This window comes from Euprymna scolopes, chromosome 1 (genome assembly GCF_053919585.1).
Source record: "Euprymna scolopes isolate OS-2025 chromosome 1, ASM5391958v1, whole genome shotgun sequence".
Lineage (NCBI taxonomy): Eukaryota > Metazoa > Mollusca > Cephalopoda > Sepiida > Sepiolidae > Euprymna > Euprymna scolopes.
Window position 1 is genome coordinate 132,499,885 of NC_136482.1, and position 22,928 is coordinate 132,522,812.

Genomic DNA, 22,928 nt, shown 5'->3' on the forward strand with positions numbered 1-22,928 from the left:
CTAAGGAAAATTATGTGTGAACATACTGAAAACTTGACAGAGACAAAGCTAACAAAAACAATATTAGAGGGGCGAGCAGTTAGTTTCACAAAAATTTAATGTAAAATAATTCATCATTTCCTGGCCATTCTAGCATTTTAGGACAGTTAACCAATTTATTTTTATGTGTATTTTTCTTTAAGGAAGGATCTATTTTTTGTTTGTTTGTTTTAGATGCTTGCATGTGGCTTACAGAGGTATTTTGTTGGGGGGGGGGGCTTGCCACTCGAATTTAGTGTTATTGTTAGGGTTAAAGAGTGTTTTAGGAGGAGACTTGCCACACATAATTTGTATTAGAGGTGAAGTTAAGAGAGCTTTTTTTCAAAGAGAGCGTTCAAAAATTTGTTGATTTCTATTTTCGAGGTTGAAGGTGTTAATTCCATAGGCCGTTTATACTACGCTGGAGCAGGTTGTAAAAATATCTTTCGCTTAATAAGTAGAAAAAAAAATAACGAAATAAAAAGCTTCCTAATTGTAGTTTGATGTGTTTTCTAACTGCTTTTAAAATTTCAAGAATATTGATATAGATTTTGAGGGTTTGTATTACTATACACATAGATTCGAAAAAGTTGTCAAAAAAACAAATATATAACAAATAAATGTTATCAAAAGCAAGTTACTTTTCTACCTAACTGGATAATTTTTTAGTGTTTTTATTTAATGTAACATGTTTATTCAGCTTGAAAACAGTGTTTACCGATGTTTTGGAAAATTTAAAATGGCGCCCGGCTCTCTTGAAACGGTAAGTTTGGGGAAAAGAGTTAAAAATAAAAAAGTAGACAAAATACTGCTAGAAACTCGCTCAATATATGTTACCGTGACATAGGCTGACATATATTCGGTGAGTTTTTAACAGTATTTTGTATAGTTTTTTTTATTTTTAACTCCTTTTCTCAAACTTACCGTGTCAAAGAGAGTCGGGCCAGGCGCCATTTTTCATTTTCCTATACATCAAACACTGTATGTTTTTCGAGCTGAATAAACATGTTACATTGAATAAAAACACAAAAAATATATCCAGTTTGGTAGAAAAGTAACTTATCTTGCCTTTGATAACATTTATTTGTTATATATTTGTTTTTTGACAACTTTTTCGAATCTATGTATAAACGAGATTTTGATACTTATTTTGATTTTGAAAAAAAAACATTTGTGGCTGTTCGCAATAAAACATTGTTTTAATTCGTTGTTCAAAACTAATTTAAAGAATAAAAGTGCATGCAAGCTATATATCTACAAAAGTTTTTGTTTTTTTAACCATGTTTTTAAATTTGACGAACAATGTGAGAAATTGCAACAGATTCATAATGCCAAATTGGTTGGGATTGTTGTTATTATACATTCTGAAAACCGAATAGTTCTAAACTAATGTTATTCTGATAACAAAATAGCTCTCATTAAACATATAAGAACATTTATATTCATATTTTCATGTTTTTCTTAATTCGTTCTTGAATAAAAATTAAAGAACGCGTGTTGTTTATACACTGCACTGTGCTATCGCTGATTCTACAGGCTGGAACTGCTGCTGCTGCTGCTGCTTCTAGTAATACTAACTTCATTTGACCAAATTCGAGAAATAGAAATTATTTTTTTTTTTCGGGTAGGTCCTTTTAAAATTATCAATTACCGCGGTCCTACTCAACATAAAATAATACTTTTAATTGATAAAGATAGTAAAAAGATTGATTTACTTACTACTGGGTGTCCGAAGAATTTTTTTTTCAAAATGTTCAATACTCGTCATATTAAAGTCTTATTTTTAACACGACAAAAAAAAGAAATGGTCAAAAATATTTCGGACACTTGACAGTATTAAGATTAACACCTCTTCTAATTGGTTCCCAAATTTCATGACGAAATTCTTCATACAATCACGGTACGGATCTTTAGAAAACAGGGGGGGGGGTCATTACAAAACCTTACCGAAAACGGCATTTTATGACGTTCACATTTTTATCACTTTATTTGCTTAAAACTCTTAAAATATATAATGTACATTCATATTTATTAATTCATTTGAAAGTATATTCATTTCTGAACAAAACAGTAGTAATTTGAAGACTTGAAGTGCTTTGGTTTAAAAAATATGGCTATTTTAGTAGAACTACCTTGAAATCTGTGATTATCCTAAGCGTTTTTTCGTCCGTGTGTATTACTAATATGTATATATAAAAATGAAAGAACTATACTAAAAATTTTTTATATGATCATTTCATCGTTATTCTAAAACTTTCTCAAGATGATGGATTTAAAGAAAACCATAGAATTCAAAATTAAAAAATATGTGGTTCTTTTATTATATGGAAAGAATGTTTTTATTCTTTCATTTTTCCAAACAAAACACAGATGTTTAAAATTTTTTAAAAAATATTGTGCTTTAATGAAGTAGAATGATTTTTTTATGTTATGAGTTTTGTTGAGAGGGGAGGTTTATGTTTAAAGTTGTTGATGAGCTTGAGTTGAGTGACACATTACAATATATATAAATATAGACTTTTTAAGATTTTATATAATTGCATTAATGTCCAGATAAGTAATAATACTCTGAGACATGCTATGATGCACCAAATGAAATTTTACTAAGTTTCAGTTAAATGGTATTTTACATTAAAAGGTTTAGTTTGCTTGTTTTGTTTTAGTGTATATCAACCCCTTTTTGGGCTATTTAATGCTGAATCCAAAAAGTTTATGCTTCAAGTTCTAAATATTTTCAAATATTTATTCATGTTGTTTAGTTTGATTGTTTTATACAAAGTTGTTTTGTTTTTTTACTTTGCAGAACATGATTGAGTTTTGTAAAGGAAAAAAACAAAATCAATAAGATTATACCCAGACCCACATTAAAATGTGAGGGAGTGGAGAGAAGACTAAAATTCATCTCTTTAAAATATTGATCAGACACTATACCACATTTCAAAGAATTCAGTTATTAAAATGTTAAAAAAGGAAAAAAAAAAGTGTAATACTTACCCCCATTGTGCAATGTAAATAGGTTCTACAACCCAAGGGATTTCATTCACAAAAGTGATAGCACCCGTGATATGGTATAAAACTTTGACATCACGGATCTGTTCCCATGGCATGGGCATATTTTCCAAAAGTTTCATGACAGCATGCGGCATGTATTTCAGAGCTCTAGTGAAAGAAAAAGGATTTCATTAGAATATATCAATAATAACATGATTAGAAAAATATTTTTTTCCGAGAGACATCAGATAATAAGGTATGCTATTATATAATCAACATACAAAGACAAAATGTTCATTACAAGTTAAGGAGTTATTTTTCTTAAACTCAGTTTTGTTCACTTAAATTTAACAAAATATTTTTCATTAAAGTGAAACTTTAAAATAAAGATCTAAAATAAAGAAAAAGTATTCAAATTTTACAATTTTTTCTGGTTTCAAAATTACAGCGCTTATGCAGTTTAGCAAGGATATTAAAATACAAAGATAAAGAAAAGTTTCTATGATTTACATACAAATGGAATGGAGTTCTCATTTTAAAAAAAAAAAAGAGAAATCACTTAATTTGATCAAGTAGTTTTTGTTTTTTTTTTGTTTTTTTTTTACAGAGAAAAATCAAATTTTAATGAGATCCATCACAACGCAACCACTTTGATAATTTCAGCTAACTTTGCCAAAATTTGACAAGATTATTTTTACAGTTTTAAATAATTTTAGATATTCCATTTTTTTCTTTGTTCTTTGCTTTTCTTTAAAGCATCATTGCGGGAGTACCTCAGGGGTCTATCCTTGGACCTCTATTATTCCTGATATTCATAAACGACCTCCCTGATAAAATTGTTTCGGAGATGGGTATATTTGCCGATGACACCACTCTCTATAACAGATATGAGGGGAAAACAAATGAACACATATCCAAGGAAATGGCAGAAACGCTAAAGGATGACCTCCAATCCGTAGTGGAATGGGGACAAAAATGGTTGGTCACATTCAATGCTGCTAAAACTAAGCTTGTTTCCTTCAATAACTACAAGAAACCTTCTCTGCCACCAATAGCAATGGCCAAGAACACATTACCTGAAAGTACTTCTTTTAAACTCCTCGGCCTAACGTTTACAGGGAATATGAACTGGAATAGATACATTGAGAGCATTGCCAAGGCTGCTGCAAGGAAGGTTGGCTCCCTCTACCGTGCTAGAAAACTACTTACGCCTGACAGTATCCTATACCTCTATAAGGCAACCATTCGCCCATGTATGGAGTACTGTTGTCACATCTGGGCTGGTGCATCTACTTCTTGTCTCTCGCTCCTGGACAGGGTTCAAAAGAGAGTCGCCAACCTGATAGGTCCTGAACTGTCATCTAGGCTTCAGCCTCTGTCCCATCGACGAGATGTTGCATCCCTCTGCCTGTTCTACAAATACTTCAATGGTGAATGCTCTGACGAACTGCAAACACTTGTACCTCCCCGATGTAACTACCCCCGACAAACCCGACAAGCTACTAAGTCTCATCCTTTTACAGTAGAGATCCCTAGGTGCAAGAAAGCCTTTTACTCCAATAGTTTCTTCCCCAGAACTGCGGGTCTTTGGAACTCCCTTCCGGGATTCTGCTTTCCCAACTGCAATGATATGCAGAAGTTCAAGTGTAATGTTAAACATCTTTCTACTCATCTCCCTTCATAATGACCCCGCTAATTAAGTCCCTGATAGTAGCCCCCTGCTTCAAAGTGGCACTGTGCCTTGTTTGGGGTGAAAATTGAATAAAAAAAAAAAATTTTTTTTAAATAAATAAAAAAATAAATAAAATTTTTAAATTTATTAATAAAATTATTAGAACTTCATGTGTTTTGACAAACTAAGAATTAGATGGAATTATCTCCCTTGACCCCCCCCTCCAATCTTCGTAGATGGAATGGCAAAGATGGCTGCATCGCGATGGGTCTCACTAAATTTTTTTTTTTTTTTTCTTAGAGGAAAATCAAAACTACTTGATCAAATTAAACGATTTTTTTATTCCATAACAGGTACATATATTCTAGATTTTTCTTAATCTTTGTTTTTTAATATCTTTGATAAACTGTATAAGCACCAAAATAACATTATTTTTGTAAATCATATTTACAAAAATTAACTAGTTTATACTCAATTTTTGAGTAGTGTTTGCACAATACGTCGGTATGTCAATTTCTATCTTCTATTGCTAATACAAAGTAAAAACAATTGTAATTTTATAGAAAAACAGTATGCTCATTAGTATTTGTATGAGAGAAAGTAACTACGATGAATTTCTATGTTCATTTACCAGTATTATCCATAGCCTACAAAAAAGTGTGTATAAATGATTAGCCATGCTAATTGAAAGAATCACCGCAGTATCCATTAGACCAAGCACACATCCTTTTATGCATACAACGGATCATTTTAATGATCTGAACACTACTTGAAATGATAAAATTCATCTCAAAACTAGAAAAGATTAAAATAAAAGACAATTATAAGATTTAAAAAATCATAATCTTATGATAAAATCTATTTGTAATTAAGTCATATAAAAAATTCAATTGCATAAAAACTTACCCCAAATAAACTCTCTTGTCATGCCTAAATTTTCTATTGGTCATGTCTCCATGATCACGGATGATTTTGCGAACATGTTCTGGAGGCATTTCCTCTTTTTGTGCATCAACAAAACCAAATTTGCGTTTATCTGCATATCTTTTCGATTGTAGTTGCTGCCATTTACGAGCTGAAAAAAGAAAACGGCATTTTAAAGAAACATGCTTCTTTTTTTTTTTTTAATTTAAAAAAGAATACGGACTCATCATATAAAAATATTGAATAACTTTGTGCCAGACTAGAAAGTGAATTTACAAACAGCTAATTCTGAAGATAACACAAGAGATATTCAAAACCATTTCTAGAAGTAACAAAATAGAACATCTCGAATCATGCTAGACATTGAGATAATGCCAGAAAGCAAAAATCAAGGATAAATTCCGCCTAACCAGCATCAATGCAGGTTTTATGTTTTAAATTGGACCTGCTTCTTCACCAGCAACCCAAGCATTTATTAAAAGAAAAAGAACCCCCTAATGCGATGTTGTGCTACAAATCACATAAACATTAGAAACTACATCATCTAAAAGAAAAACCTGATGCAAATGCTCAACATTAGCCAAAGAAAATCATCCCAGAAAAGTCATTTTCTGTATTTAATGCCTCCAACTTTAGCATCCAATAACAGTTAATAAAGATAACTTTATAACAGGATATTTTCGTTTCTTTATTATCAGCAATCTACATACATAATTGTATTCATCTTTTTTATACAAAATAGTTAAAGACTTATTTGAATTAACAACTAAAAAAGTATAAATACTTTGATGTAAGACCATCACATTTGGTATAATTTTCTAGAGCATTTTCTAATGGATCATACCATAGACTCAAAAATGTTACTTAATGTCTTGTTGAACACTCAGTGAGGATCAAAAGTAGGTGGAGTAATTCAAAGAAAGAAGTGGCATCCTCCCATACATCTTGGTGTAATAACTAGTGGTGGGACGATTAATCGGAATCGGAATCGTTAATCGTAAGAATCGTGTATTTTGGGAGGTATCGGAATTGGAATCGCATCGTTAAAAAATACCTTAATTTTCCGATTCCTTCATTACGATTCTTTTAGTCTGATGTTGAAAAAAAGAAAAAAAATTCCTGATATTTCTAACCGCAAGAGAGAAATGTAGCATGTTATAAAAAGAAACCAAAGAAATTCATTATTAAAAGGGCAATGCTTAGTGCCCCTCCCTTACAAGGTTCATTCATTCAGATCTATTGTAATCAAAACTACAAAAGAGTTAACTTGAAAAGAAGTATGCAGGGCTCTACAGTGCGAGTAAAAATTAAAAAAAAAAAACGCTTATCTTTTTGGCGACTGTTTTTTTTACTGACAAATCTTCTAATAGTGAATGAAAATGCTTTTTCAACTTAGATTTTCTTAAAATAAAACGAGCAAAGTCAAATTATTTAAACAGTAAAAGGTTTAATTAGAACAATATACTTTTTTTTTTCTTTTTTTAAAAGAAGGCTTTTGAAAGAAATATCTCTAAAATGAAATTGATCACGTTGTATTATTTCGCAAAATTTTGACAGTAGTCGGCTTCTTTTGAAGTTTCAAAAAAATCGACCCCATACCTATCTCTTCCAAACCTAAAGTTATTAAATAACCCCTTCGTTAATTTAAGGGTAATTAATTCAATTCAGTGAAGTTGTTTTTTTTTTTAATTTCATTGAAATAAAATCCATTATTTTTTTTATTTTTTTCTCCAGAAAGATAAAACCCTGAATTTGATTATATTAAAAGCAGAATAATATAATCTTTTTTCTAGAATTATAAATTGAAAATTTAAAAAAAAGTGTTTGGCGCAGTTTTTTTGCCGAACGAAAAAGAAATTAATATATATTTTTTAAAAAATTTATTTCTTAAAAATTTTAAGTGGCATTCCCCGGCGATTTTAAAGCACTCTCTCTCAAAAAAAAAAAAAAAAAAAAAAAGATTTGATTTTTAAGTTTGGGAAAGATATATTTATTATAACCGAATTCCTGTATGAAGACTGGATCTACTTTATTGGACGTTAATTTGAGAGATAACTGATTTTTCAATGTTTAATATGTTTTTAAAGTTTCAATTATCAATTTTTTCAATTTATTTAAAAAAAAAAACAGGGTTTAAAATGTATTTTTCAAGGTAACAAGCTTCGAAATAAGTCTAATTAAAAAAAAATCACTTAATTTTTAATTTCGACAACCCTGAGAATTTAATTATTAAAAAAATATTGAAATGTGACATTTTTTTATTTAACATTTCTATTAGTTCAATTTATTTTCTTTCAATAATTCATTTCACTCAACAAACTTCACCATTTTTTTTTCATTTTCTTTTTTATCTTTTTCTGTAATTTTGGTAATTATGTTTGCTCAATTTTATCTAGTATTTCATTTGTTTTTTATAGTGGTATCATTTTTATGTGTGTTCCTTTGATATACCCTATTTCAAAATTAGTTTGGCTAAACTTATTCTTCACGTTAGAAACAACGTGTAAAAGCAATGAAAAAGTAAGAAAAAACAATAGGTGTTAACTACTCTTTGTGAATTATGGAGGTCTGAAGAACTGCTGCACAAATACAACTATCAATAGCTAAACAAAAAATCGTTTTTGAAATTCCTTTAATTGTAACTTTTCGCTATACCTACCTTTTGGTATAAAACACAAAAACTTTCGATTAATGGTATTTCTCAAATATGGTCGTTAACTTTGGAAGGGTTATTTTGTATCTACAGCGCCATGTCACGTGGTATATTGTTCTTTTTCATTACGCACGTTCATTTATAAATTATTAAATTAAATATTTATCTTTTTTATATTTAATTAGTATATATTTTCTTTCTCTTCCGCTATATTTTTTTTATTTAATTCATTAAATCTGTTAATTATGAGGACCAAAATAATGAATCGTGTTAATTTATTCTCTAATTTTCTTGTTTTTGTTATGTTATATAAATTCTATTTTATTTGTTTTTTCTCTGAAGGATAAATTCTATTTTCTTTGGGATTTTTTTTCTGTATTCCAATTAAGTAAAATAAATTTTCTCTAAAATAAATTTTGCTAATTTTTCCATTTAGTTTACTATATAATAATTTTATTTAAACCAAAACACGACGGTGTAGACATAAAATATCTCTTCCAAAGTTAGGGAACATATTTGGGAACTACCGACCATAAGTATAAAACTACCTGGTATATTTCAAAACAATAATTCCCTAGGAATCGGAATCGGACTTGGTATCGGAATCGTTAATCAATATTTTCCTGGAATCGGAATCGTATAAAAATTAGGAATCGTCCCAACACTAGTAATAACCAATGAAACTTTGGATCACTCTAGACTACAGTCAATCCATTTTCTTTTCTTTTTTTACATTATTAATACATGTACAATTAGAAATCCATAGCTCTTTTGTAAATAAAATTACATTGAAACATTCATAATAAAATGATTTAAAGTACGAGAATTCCAATGAAGATGTTTTTTGGTTTTGTTTTAAACTAAAGAAACAATCACCATTTATCAAAGTCAAATACTTGTGGGGACCGTTCTTTCTGTTGATATTTGGATTTTAAAATAAGTTGCAATCTCCAGGGAAACATTCATGTGGTAACATGTTCCACAGAAGGAAAGCTTTTGTAAAGATCATTAAATAAACAAACCTAATATTTATAAATTTTTGGAATATATTAGGTATGTCAAATATCATTTTCCTGCTAAAATAGAAGTTTCAAGAAATTTTTTTTTTTTTTTTTTTTTAATCAGAAAAAAAAAACCCCTAATAATCCCAATTTAATTAAATGTTTGGTATATGGCATCATGACAAAATTAGAACTCAAAATGAAGGCACATGGGAAAAAGTCAAGGTAGTTGGATATAGTGTTGGGACGATTAATCGGAACCAAGAATCAGAAAAATCAGAACTTTTAGGAGAATTAGAAAAATTTGTGCTCATTTTCCAACGCAAAAACGATTTTTTGATTGTCTTTTTTTTTCTTTTTTTTTTTTGATTTTGTTTAAAGCAAAATCTTCCATTGCTAGTAGTAATGATGAAATAATAAATATTTATTGATTTTAAATCAAATTAAAACTAAAATCTATAGATCACCCCACAAGTGTATTTTTATGCTTGAAAAAAAAAAATAACTGCACATTTAACATGTGTTTTTACAGTAATCGGAAATGAATAACAAAGATATTGTTAAATATTTAGAGATTTATAAAGAATCGGAATTGGTAATTGTTCTGGAATTGGGAAAAATATTGGAATCACCCCATCATTAGTTGGATACCCTACACCAACATTTCAAAACAGACGGACTTGATGCTGGCAAAGCATGATGAAGACAGCAACCTAGTGCGGACCACGTTTTGGAGGATAAACACACAAGAAAATGAAGTAATGAAAGAAGGGCTTTTATTTTTAATAAACGTTTATTGGGGACTTAAAAAGCAAAAGTAATCTTTATTAGTTTCCAGTTTACACATTGAAATAAACATTGAAATTGTAAGAAAAAAATTCTTTTTTCATAATTTGATACAAGAAAATTAATTCTACATTTTTGGAAAAAGAATTCATTGCAGAAATAAATCCATTCAGTATCCTCAAGTAGCCACCAAGCTGTGATAAATGACCTATTAGTAAAATGTAAAAATAAAATCAATTGAATATCTTAAATTTTATCATTAAAATCCTGTAAATTAAACACATTTGCATTTTTATCAGTTTTTTTTTATTAATTGTGAACTTATTTTTTTTTTTTAAGAAAGTGAAGTTTTATTTATGCAGAAACATAAGTTAACTGTTTTTAGTTTTAGTTTTTCAATTAATATTGAATGGATCTAAATGTTGTGGCTATATATTATTAATAGATTCCAAAGACAATTATTTTTTCTGAATTGAAATACACGGATTTAATAAACGTCCAAGTAGATTTACACATCAAATCTCAAATGAAAATAACTTACCCTTTTCCTGTAATCTTTCTTCAGACATATAATCTGGAGGTTTCGGCGGCATAGGTTGTGGTATCGGTTGAGGCATTGGTGGTAACTGTGGTGGTGGTGGTGGTTGGGGTTGGAGTTGAGGAGCTAGTTGCATGGGCATCGGCTGTTGCCCAGTAATTAATACTGGCTGACCAGTAATTAATACTGGTTGCCCAGTGGGTGTGAACATATAGGGGAACGCCATCACTTCAGAAGCAGTAACACGTTACTTCTGACTGAAAAACAATAGCAAATATATAAAATTAAAGAATTTTTATTTTAATGGATATCAAATCTGAAAAAATAAACAGAATCTGCAAACTAACTGACCTATTCAAACCATGAATATATACCAGTATACTATGTAACAAGTGCAAAACCTTTTATATTGATAGCAGTCAGACAATTCCGTATTCAAGAACACTTCAATGTACAGGCATCTCTTTTTTCTTTTTTTTAGAAAACACCTATTTAAATGAAGACATAACTGTAAGTAGTGAAACAACTGAAAAAGAAATGTTGGCAACTTTAAAATTAAGAAGGCAATACTTAGAGAATTTAGTGATAAATAAACAGCATAAACAGCAGATTAAAACAAAACACAGAATTCTTACACTGAATACATAGATAACTCATACATAACATTTATGCTCAAATTCAAATAACTTATCAGCTCCACACTTATGAAGACATTCTAACAATAGCATTCAACAGTTATCCGTTATGGATTTATAATATTTGTTAAAATTCAGTAGAAAGTGACTCTTTTGGAGGTTAAATGTTCAATCCCTCACTGTGCTGGCAATATTCAGAATACAACTGCTAATTACTTAGGAATTCAGCTTGATCATGGCTGACAGAATGAGAGCATGCAACTCCCGTAGATTAAAGAGTTATGCTCAAAATTCCATGCAGATTCCAGACTTTGAAAGTATTTTTGATATTGCTTAGGCTTTTGAAGCATTTCTCACACAGAAAGTTGTTGAGATGCTTGAACAAGTGGTAGTCAGTAGGTGAGAGGCCTGGAGAGTATGGCGGATGAAGCAGAGTTTCGTAGCCCAATTCATTCAACTTCTGCAGGATCAGTTTAGAAACATATAGTCGGGCATTGTGGAGGAGAATTGACTAATGCTGGCTGTTGTTGTCGAAGTTTCTGATGCATTTCATCAATTTGTTGACAGTACTTCACTGACGTAATGGTTTTGCCTACATTCAAAAAACTAATGGATGAGACAGGTTGCAGACCACTAAACAGTCAGTATAACCCCTTTTTTGTGTGCAATTGTGGCTTTGGGAAGTGTCGTGGAGCTTCGTCAGCGTCTAACCACTGAGCTGAGTGTCGCCGGTTGTCATAAAGAACCCACTTTTCATTGCAAGTCAAAACCCAGTCGAGAAATGGGTTCTTGTTGCATAAAAGAGAAGATGAAACTTCATAACGTCATTTCTTTTGGTTGTCGTTCAATTCATGAGGCACCCATTTATCAAGTGCTTTGTCTTTCTAATCTCACTCAAGAGGTTGTAAAGTTACGTCTAATTCAGAAGCAAGTTCTCAAACAGTTATGTGTGGATTGGTTTCGACTAAGGGTTCCTGGACCACACACTTTGTTGATATCGCAAGCTGTTTTAGCAGCTTTCCGGCCTAGCTTGAATTTAAATAAGAAAATTGGCAAATTTACTTTTCCATCTTGCATGCATTGTTCTGAAAAGACATTGCTTTAAAACAATTGTAATTTAAACGATTAGATAGAGCATAAAAATGCTCTTTAAAATGATATATAAAGTAAAAGTATTCTAACGAAAGCTTATTTGAAAATACATTATTTGAAATCAAAATTAAACGTTCTCCAAGAACTTTCTTTTCAACCTATTATAGATATATCATTTTCAAATAAAAATTTATCAAAAGTGCAATATATGATTAAGTTACTCGTATTTGAGCGTATTTTACAACCAGGCAATTCCAGATGGCTTGCTATGTTAAAAATAAAACTACTCCATGATTTTACATGATTTTTGTTGTACAACATTTTCTTTCAGCCACGGATAAGATATATTTCTCTATATCATTTTTAACACTTTCTCACACCTGAGGTTATTCCCTGTCTCTACAAATCTACAAGGTGCCTTCAATAAGTTTCCAGACATTTTTCATATAGGTACTTTTATTGATGAAACTGTAGCCCCCTTCGAAGTAATCTCCTCTGGCTGTAGTGCACTTTTTCTACCGTTCCAACAGTTTCTGGAAGGCTCATGGAAGTTCCTTGTGTCAATGACTTGTTACAGCCTCTTTCATCTCAATCGTCTCATAACGACAGCCTCTAAGGTTTTGCTTGAGCTTAGGAAATAACCAAAAGTCACAGGGAGCAAGGTTTGGACTATTGAGAGGGTGAGAAACTGTCTTGATGCCCACCTTGATGAAATAGCCTGATTTTCTCTGAGCACCATTGAAACAAACTTTGCACAAATCTTTCCCATTTTCAGTTCCTCACGAATAATTGTGTGTACAGTTCTCACACTGACATCAAACTGCGCACTTATTGTCTCTATAGACACACGATGGTTCTTATCTATGAAATTCTTTATTTGACCAATAAACTCTGGTGTTCTGACTTCCTTACTTATCCCACACACCTCATCATCCTTCACAGACTCCCTGCCTTCCTTTAATCTATAAATATAAAAGCGAAATGTATGTATGTGTATTCGCTTTTTCTGTGTGTCTACAAAAGGCTTCTTCCAGAGAAGCGGTTGGTCGGTTCACAACTTTTTATATCACATATAAATGGTAATATCTCACAGTTTAACAACGAAGCTCGCCTATTTAATTTGGTCGATTTCGGGAAGATAAATATTCAATATTTGTCGCTCGCCGCATGTGGGTTAGTCTTTTTCCTATAACATCTTGGGGGTGGAAAAAAAAGCGTTCAGAAGTAAATGAATACTATCCCGCAGTCAAACTCATTAAAATGGGCACCTGCTAAATCCAACTAATTAAATAAATTCAAATGTGTTTCCGTTAGCATCTCGCGGTGGGGCAATGGTTAGCATCGCACGTTTTTTTGTTTTTTTTCACACTTTAATTTACAACTTTGCCTGAACGGTTCGGGTTCGATCCTCATACTTACTTTTTTTTTAACCCCCCCCCCAAACACCCAGGCAACGCTAGTCTCCCCCTCGCTAGTCTCTTATACCACTCAAAAACTGAAGCTCAATTCATGCAAGATGGTCCAAAAGCAGCCTGAAGCATTTCATATGTTTCTGTGGCATTTTTTCCAAGTTTAAAACAGAATTTTATTGCATTGTTCTTTTAAAGTATCATTTCATTGCATTTTTTAAATTCACCAACTGTGATAATCAAGCTTTAGTAGTGTATTCAAATTCATGCTGTAGCTGTTCATTTTAACTTGAAATCATAAAATTTGGTCAGTCATAATTTGGTCATAAGATGTATGGCAATAACATACTGAATTTTCAAGAGTCTATGATAGTTTTAAATGCCTGTACAAAAAAAAGTCTGGAAACATTAAAGGCACCTCGTACTATCAGACCATGTAAAGAGTATTGTCATATTTGGGTTGGTGAATCTCTGTCCCATTTGAGAGTTTTTAAGGTACAGAAATATATCTGTAATTTAATTGGCACTATCTTCTCTACAACTTCTCTCTCACAGACATGATTTGTTAGTCTCAGTCTTTTCTATGAATACTATTCTGGTATGTGTTTTTCAAAATTGTCTGATCTATTCCCTGCTCCTTTTGTTCTGGCTCGTTTGATTCGTTGGTCTTTAATCAATTTGCTGTTTTGATATGTCATTGTAATACAGCTTCCTATTTCAAAAACTTCTTTCCAAGAACCGCAAGCTTGTGGAATTCTCTTCCTGCTGACTATTTTCCCCACTACTTTTAATCTTGGTCTTCTCAAGATCAAGCTTAATAGCTATCTCCTGTCTTTACTATAATCATCTTTCTTTCTTGTTAGCTCTTTACATTAAGCAGTTTTACACCTTGTCTGGAACAATTTTCATACAAATAAATAAAACTTCTTGACTTTACATGATTTTTTGTTGTACGTTTTCTTTTTGGCTCAAAAATAAAAAGGTGCTTGTACAAAGAAAGACAATAAATCGATTTTTTTAAATACAATTGCAGAAACAGGGGACATAACTCAGATTGCTTATTTTAGAAAGCATATTTTAGATTACTTTCAATTTTTGCTCATTGTTTGTTATTTAATTAGTTTTTATTAAAAAAATACATTTTTGATATAAATTTACAAAAAAGAACTAGAAATTATTCAACATTTAATTCAATTAAAGTACTGTTTTTGCTGTTTAACTAAATTAGTACGTATGAACTTATTGTACCGTGCTGAAATAATGTTATGTATAGAGCCATTCATAACATGGGGAGAGTGTTTGTAACTATTCTGTTTTTTCACCTAACAATTTAATAAAAAAAAATCTCCATTGTTTCATGATTTATCTCCTTTCTTTGTACAAACAATAACAGAAAATACTGGTAAAAACTTACCAATAAATGTTACTGTGACATTTATTGGGTGGGTTTCTACCAGTATTTTTTTTTATTTCCAGTTTGGAGCTATTATCGAGACTTCAAAGATATAAGCCACATCATGACCATTTAGTTTTGTTTTCATGTCGCGCGGGACACTTGTTTTTCGATGTGAATAAACATTTTAAAAGTTAAGTAAAAATACAAAAACTTATATTGCTAGGTAAAAGAGTAACTTATCTTGACTTTGATTATATTTGTTATATATATATTTTTTGGCCACTTTATCGTACTTGTGTCTATTGTAAAACAAACCCTCAAATTCTAGTCACTCATTTTCCATAATTTTCTGTTTACACTAATATTTTTCAGTGCAGCTACACTATAATAGTGAAATTCAGAAAACGAAAAAAAAAATCGAATGGCATGTCAGAAGTACTTAAATATTACCACATTATTTTAAAAACACAAGTTTTCGATCTTTATCGTAAAAAAGCCCACGTCATATTTCTTTTTGAACACGTGACATACCAAGGGAAGTACCCCAGTAATGCTAAAACTAATTTTTTTTACTTACTTTACACCTTAACAATCACCTTTAAAATGACGACTTTTATAGGTTTTCAGATATGCAGATATGAAAAACAAATATTGCATTTAGCTTTTTCTGCAAACAAGTAGCTTTCTGGATATTAAGCAATGTAATTCTTTATGTTATCAGTGGTGGCTTTTTTTTTGTACGTTAAGGATGTCCAAATTGTTGTGTAAAATCACCAACATTTTACGCACTATCAGCTACATCATCATTTGTGCCTATCTTATAGTTGTGCATACTTTTTACAGATGCCACAAGTCGTTTTAATTGAATCAGGAAAGCAGCATATTTTTGCTATTGTTTATGTTAATTTTATCAATTAGAGACCTCCATACATTTTTTTCTTTGAAAATAGGTGCTAAAATCAAGTCGATCATCCCTCTAGAAATAGACATTTTTAACAATTAAAATAATTTCAAGTTGTAGTTGAATTTGCAATTTTATAATTGCCAACTCATTGTTTATATTGTATGAAAATATTCTTTCTAAGTTGGAAAACCTTTATGAAAAAATCTATGTTTAAAACTTCATATCGTGAAATAGAATTTTATTCTATTTAAATCTTTTAAAAATTAATTATTTTTTTAAATTGTTGTTTTGCTGTAATTTAACTAATTATGATATATATTATTGATAAAAAAAATAAAAACAATGTTTTTAAAAACATAATATTGATTTTATGTCCATTTTTTATATACAAAGTGAAATAAGTAATGGTTGTTTATATATATAAATATTTTTTAATTATTTAAGCTCCCCAACTCTATAAAATGTTGCAATTTTTATGGACCCGAATTTATTTTTTTTATTTTCATAAAATGAAATATGAGGGGGTTAGAACACTTTAAAAAAAAATATTTCCCCCCCCCTCACATATTTAACAAAAACTACTTTTAAAACATAAGTTAATCATAAATGAAACATGTATCGAAAATTTCATGAAAATCTGACCATTAGTTGATTTTTGCTAGAATTTTTAAACACGGGTGGTGTTTACACCTTCAAAATGATCACTACATAGGAATGTTGTTTTAAGGCGTGGATAACGTAAACACGATTTTGGTCTTGCATTTTCATGCGCTATAAAAAATTTTTAAAAATATTACCAGTTTATTTTAATCTTTTAAATGGTACAAAAGTTATGATATTAAATTAGTTACATTGTCTTACATATGGGGAGGTTAAATCTATGTCTCGATTTGGAGGTACCTATTGTACATGCATATTTTTGGCACACATGCGTCAAAAATATGTTCGATTTTTATTGTAAAAAAGCCCTTATATTTCTTTATGAAAACGTCACATGACATTTTTTGACAGAGTTTTTCTTTAAATAATTGCGCATTTTGCTAAAAATACAATAATTTTTTAAAGCAATTTCTTGTTTATTCACCTATGGTGAGTCAACCGTGATACTAGGAGTTGTTTTCAACACATATGACGCCTAGCATTCCCAAAATGGTCACCCATCTGGTACTGGGCAGCATCATCATTGCTTAACTACGGGGGTTATGTAGGCAACAAATATATATATATATCGCTCATAAAAAAATGAATTAAACCCTTCACTTAATCAGTCAAATCAAACGCTAAAAATACATGGCTAAATATAGTTTATTTAATTAGTCCCCTCCAGGTCTCCATACTTTATTTTAAACTATCATTAAAATTTTTTTTTTTTTTTTTATTTCGCTACGAAAATCTATAGAGTGATATAAAAAGTTGAAATTATTTGAAATTCAGGTACTTATAATATTTTTGCATATTCTAATAGCAAGTCATCATAAATCTTATTTAGGTGTAAAAAAAAAAAATATTTGGTTCCAAAACCATTTTCAAAAATATTTTAATGTTTTAGTGATGGAGACAAAAATGGTGGTGAATGGTGTGGTTGTGGAAAATTTTTAATTCTATTAAAAATAGTAGAAAAGGTTTTATATTATTCTGTTTTTCATGTGGTAAAATTCAGGCTTTTATCTTTCTAGGGGCAACTATTTTTGTTGCTCAAGAATAATGGATTTTAATTTGTTTTAAAAACAACAACTACCTGTTTATTTTTCAACTTTTTGGCCGTGCCTATTTAAAAGTAATTTTTTTTGTTTTATGATAACACAAATGTTATAACTAGCAATACACATGGTCGTTAAAACGCTTTGGACAATCACAGATTTCAAGGGGTTTCTGCTAAAATAGTCATATTTTAAAAACCAAAGCACTTTAAGTCTTCAAAATACCACCATTTTGTTCAGAAATGAATATACTTTCAAATGAATTAGTAAATAATAACATACATTATATATTTTTAGAGTTTTAAGCAAATAAAGTGATAAAAATGTGAACATCATAAAACAGCATTTTCGGTAAGATTTTGTAACGACCTCCCCGGATTTCTAAACATTTGTACCGTGTTTCTGTGAAGAATTTTTTAATGAAATTTGGAAATTAGCCAAAAGAAATGTCATTTTTAATAATTTCGAGTGTCCGAAATTCATTTGACCACTCGTTTTTTGTTGTGTTAAAAAAAGATTTCAAAATGGTGGGTATTGAAAATTTTGAAAAATAAATCTCTTCAGACACTCACTATTAAATAAAACAATCTTTTTACTATGTTTATTCGTTAAAAAGATGATTGAACAGTGTTTTCTCTAGTGGTACGTAGCAATTTAAAAACATAATATCCGAAAAAATCGTTATGAATTTGAATCAAGACTTCTGTAGTATTAGTGATAGTAGCTGTATCAGCAGCGATAACATGGCATAAACAAACGTTTGTTTTGTTTATTTTTATTCCAAATCAATTTTTTTTTAATTGAAAATCTGGTGATAAAAAAAATTCTTACATGTTAGAGCTATTTTGTTATCAACCATACAAATATTTTTAAAAATTGGGTAGTAGTAAATTTAAAAATATTTTAACAAGCGAAAATATGAAATATGATGTTTTGGTTCACGTGTACGATTGATTATGAACGGTAACACACTTCTAATTTTTGTCCCTTAAAAAATGTTTTCAGTGAATTATCATCGAATGGAAACTAATCTACCCGATTATTAAAAAAAAAATTTTTTTTAAATAATCAATATTTAAATATTTGTAGGAAGTGCTCAGTTAAAAAATAACAACGGTAGGAAAGGACATGAAATGTAATTAAAAATCAAAATAACATTAATTGAAATTTTTTAATAATTTGTCAGCTTTAGCAAAAACTTGTGTCTTTTTTTTATATTTAAATAGAATTTAAATACTTGATATTTTTCCAAGCATCATGTTTTCTGTTAGAGGTATGTTACTTTTTTAAATAACATTTACTTTTGTCTGTTTGTCATAATTCTTGTAAAGTTTCACAATGGGTATCAAACACCCTCCTAAAAAAAAAACAAAAAAAAAACGCTTAATTCTATGTTTAATCCTAGGTACGAGTGGCAAGCCTTCTCTTAAAACCTTTAGCCTTAACAATAATGCTAAGTACAAGTGGCAGAGCTCCCCACTAAACAAACTTTCCCTGTGAGCTCATATAAACGTTAAAAAAAAAAAGCATAAAAACATTTGAAGAAAAGTGCACATGATTAATCTCCCCCCCCCCCAAAAAAAAATAAATTGGTCAACAGTCCTAAAATGCTAGGATCGTCTTGAAATGGTGAATTATTTTACATTTATGTGAAACCAACCCCCACTCTAAATTCTAAAATTGTTTTTGTTTTGTTTCTATCAAGTCTTCAGGATGTTCACACATAATTTTCCTTAGCCCTATCATTAACCAACCTCTCTACCTCCTCATAATTTCACAAAGACCCTCTTAAAACCATGCATAATCGCCTTTTAGCAAACAAAAAAACACCCAGGATTTATCTATCATAGGAAAAAAGGGGGAGGGGGTAACTGCCCTAAAGCGCTCAAATGATTCAAAATGGGAAATCATTTTACATTAAATTCTAAAATAATTTTTGTTTATCTTTTATTAAAGTTTTTCAAGTTGTTCACATGCAATTTTCTATAAAGGTAGAATCACATATTTTGGAGAGGTGGTCAGATGGGGAGGGGTAACAGAAGGTATTAATCTACAATAATACCAAAGAAATATTGCAATATATTCATTTTTAACCAATCCTAGATTTCGATTTCAGTTTTTGCCACATAAAATGCATTACAACTAAACTTTGAGTTCTCTAACTTCTTTTCATTTAATGAATACATGGCATTTTTAAGCAATCGCAGCATATTTATGTGAATTTACTGCAGATTATTTGGAAACCATTCATTTCTGGAGATTTTCAGTAGCATATTCAGATTCCTTGCACAAAAATACATTTATATGGCAAATTTCATTGCTTAGTCTTGTGTTTTAACAAAGATATAGCATTTTTACTGAAAAAGTAGTGCAAAAAATGTGACAAAACGCATATGGTCTTAAAGAGGGGGAAATATCCAAACACGCAGGGCATAAAAATAGTCATAACTTACTTGATTTTAATTGAATTTTAAAAATTTAAAAAGATTCTTTCTTAGCTTATCAAGCTCTTTCTATATATATACCAATATTGAAATATTTCAAGCCATTTAAATTTTTTCATGTGTATTGCTATTATAACTAAAATAATTTTGTTTAATAAATATATAGTTTCGTTTTTCGTGTCTTGACTCTGTGAATCAGTTCTGTATCCACTTCCGGTAGCTTGATTTTTCTGAACACTGATTACCCGTTTTTTTATTGTCTTTGATAAACTGCACGATAGGTACTTGTGAAGAATTGTGGAGAAAGGAGAGAATAATCTCGTGACATCAAAGTATAGAAAAGCAGAAGTGACTTAATGATTTTTAAAATTTTTGTTTATCTTCTTTAAACTGCAATTAATAATTAATCTTCGTTATAATTTTGTTAGGTTTTAAGATTTACACAGTTTAATGATTAATAATATTATAAATATTTGTATATTAAATATGAAATACGGTTTTACTAAATATGTACTACTGTTCATTTGGTTAATTACCCAGTTTTCATACTTTTACTTAGTAAAAGAGACAAACTAGGTATCATAGTGGTTTATGAAATGTTTATTTTTTGTGCAAATCGGTTTTAATCTGGCGATATAATAGCTGGCAGGAAGCATGCTTATATTATAACTTAATACTTAAAAATAATTTAAATATCATTAATTAAAAATCTATGTTGTAATGAAACATTTTGAAATAATGAAATTTTAATCGTTTTAAAAATTAATTTTTAAGAAGTTTCTTTTACTTTACAATTCAACTGATTATGGCATATACTGATTAGAAAAAAACGCTATTAAAAAAAACTATTAAATTTATATCATTTTTTTATTGCAACTTCAAGGTAAATTTTTGTTCAATACGTTTATTTAAACTTTTATAAAATAAATATTTTTTACTTATTTGAACTTTTTACGTTTCATAATAAATAGAAATTTCGATCAATTTAAATATATTTTGTTCAACTTTCGAAAAAATAAATAGGGGGTGCAGGACTGAGTCAGGACTGCAGGGACCCTGCAGTCCTGACTCAGTCCTGCACCCCCTATTTATTTTTTTTTTTTTTTTAGTGCACCCTGCAGTGCAGGGTGCACTAAAAAAAAAAAAAAAAATACCCCCCCCCATATATTTTACAGAAACTGCATTTTATATGTAATTTCATTCTAAAATGGATAAGTATCGAAAATTTCATGAAAATCTGACCATTAGTTGACTTTTGCTAGATTTATTAAATACAGGTATGTTTTCACGTTCGGAATGCTTACTACATGGAAATGTTATTTTAAGGCAATTATGTAAACACGATTTTCGTCTCGCAATTTAATTATTTTCGTACGATGAAAAAAGTTTTTTTAAATTATTACTAGTTTATTTTGCCCTTCTTTTAAATGGTGCAAAAGTTATATTTATATTAATTTATAACAAAGTTACATCGTGTTACATATAGGGGGCGTAATTCTGTGGTGAATTTTGGAGGGGCCTCCTACACGAATGGAGACTACTTTTTTTGTGTCGCTTTTGTTTCGGCGTTTCATGCGTTCGAAAAAACTTGCTACAACTTAGTGTTTTTTAATTTTTTTGTTGTTGTTTTACTAAAATAGTTAATTTTTTTTATAAATAATTTTTAAATTTAACAAAAAAACTAAGTTCTCGAAACACATTTAAGATAAAATAATTTGTGATTATGAATAGGATTACAAATTATAAGCATTATAGTACTAGAATTAACTTCCGTTAATTTGATCATAAAACAAGTGAATTTCTCGGCCATATGATTGACATATTTAGTTTTTTTTTTGTTTTTTGTATTTATTTATTTTGTATTTATGTAGAATACGAACAGTGCTCTGCTACTGCTGCTGAAATAATAACGTGGGGAGGAGGGCTTTTTTTCAATTACTATATACTTTCATCTAACAATTTAATAAAAAGATACCGTAAAAATTGAAATTAACTTGAAAATCCTATCTAAAAAAAAATAGCACGATTTGTATTCTGCATAAGTACCAAATTTTTTTTTTGTTTTGTTTTTTTGTTGTTTTTCATATTACAGTATTTCATATTAAAAAAAAAATCTTTGTAAACTAAAATAGTCGAAATTGTATATAATTTTATTTAGTTTTATTATAAATAATGACTCCATTTTTTAAAGTTTCCAAAACACATGCATATTATGAAAATCGATTTTAAAGTTAATATTTCCACTATTTCGCAATTAATCAAGAGCTCAACTCGAATTCACATGTTCTCCAGTTTAATAGAATAACATAATTGGGTGGATTTACCCAGTAGCTTGTAAATTTAACGAATATTAAACAATAGAATAATATAAATATACATCGACTATTAGATCTATGTATACATTGTTTTTTTTTGTTTTTTTTATATTTAAAAACTCATAGTAAAACGTAAACATGTAGAAGATTTGATGCGTACACAAAAATAAATATCCTTTCTTTACTTGGATAAACTCCACGTTGTCTAGATATGAAGCCCGGCGTGATTTTTCTTTTTTATTTTAGTTTTAGTATTCTATATCGATCATTAATAAAATCGAAACACGGGGGTAAATTATTCCTTATTTCATAAATATCTAAATGTTATGCAACTCACCTGATAGAAATAACGAATACTGCAAAACTGTAAGAATAATAAACGACGTCAATGTAGGATGTGAAAAAAAAAAAAACATGGCGGCAAACTTCGTACACCGACTGACTACTTCC

The 22,928-nt window shown here is 29.7% G+C and overlaps 1 protein-coding gene across 1 annotated transcript in view; it reads right to left on the reverse strand.

Moving 5' to 3' along the window:
* The window catches only part of LOC145269232 (pre-mRNA-processing-splicing factor 8), a 110,163-nt gene extending 87,241 nt beyond the window's left edge, over nt 1-22,922 (reverse strand). The window contains exons 1-4 of the mRNA XM_080124886.1: nt 22,816-22,922; nt 10,587-10,840; nt 5,588-5,756; nt 3,013-3,177 (exon numbers count right to left, since the gene is read on the reverse strand). Coding sequence (XP_079981012.1) covers nt 3,013-3,177; nt 5,588-5,756; nt 10,587-10,809 — 557 coding nt within the window. The 5' untranslated portion in view covers nt 10,810-10,840; nt 22,816-22,922. The remainder of the gene's footprint in view (nt 1-3,012; nt 3,178-5,587; nt 5,757-10,586; nt 10,841-22,815) is intronic.
* Between the last annotated feature and the right edge of the window lie 6 nt (nt 22,923-22,928).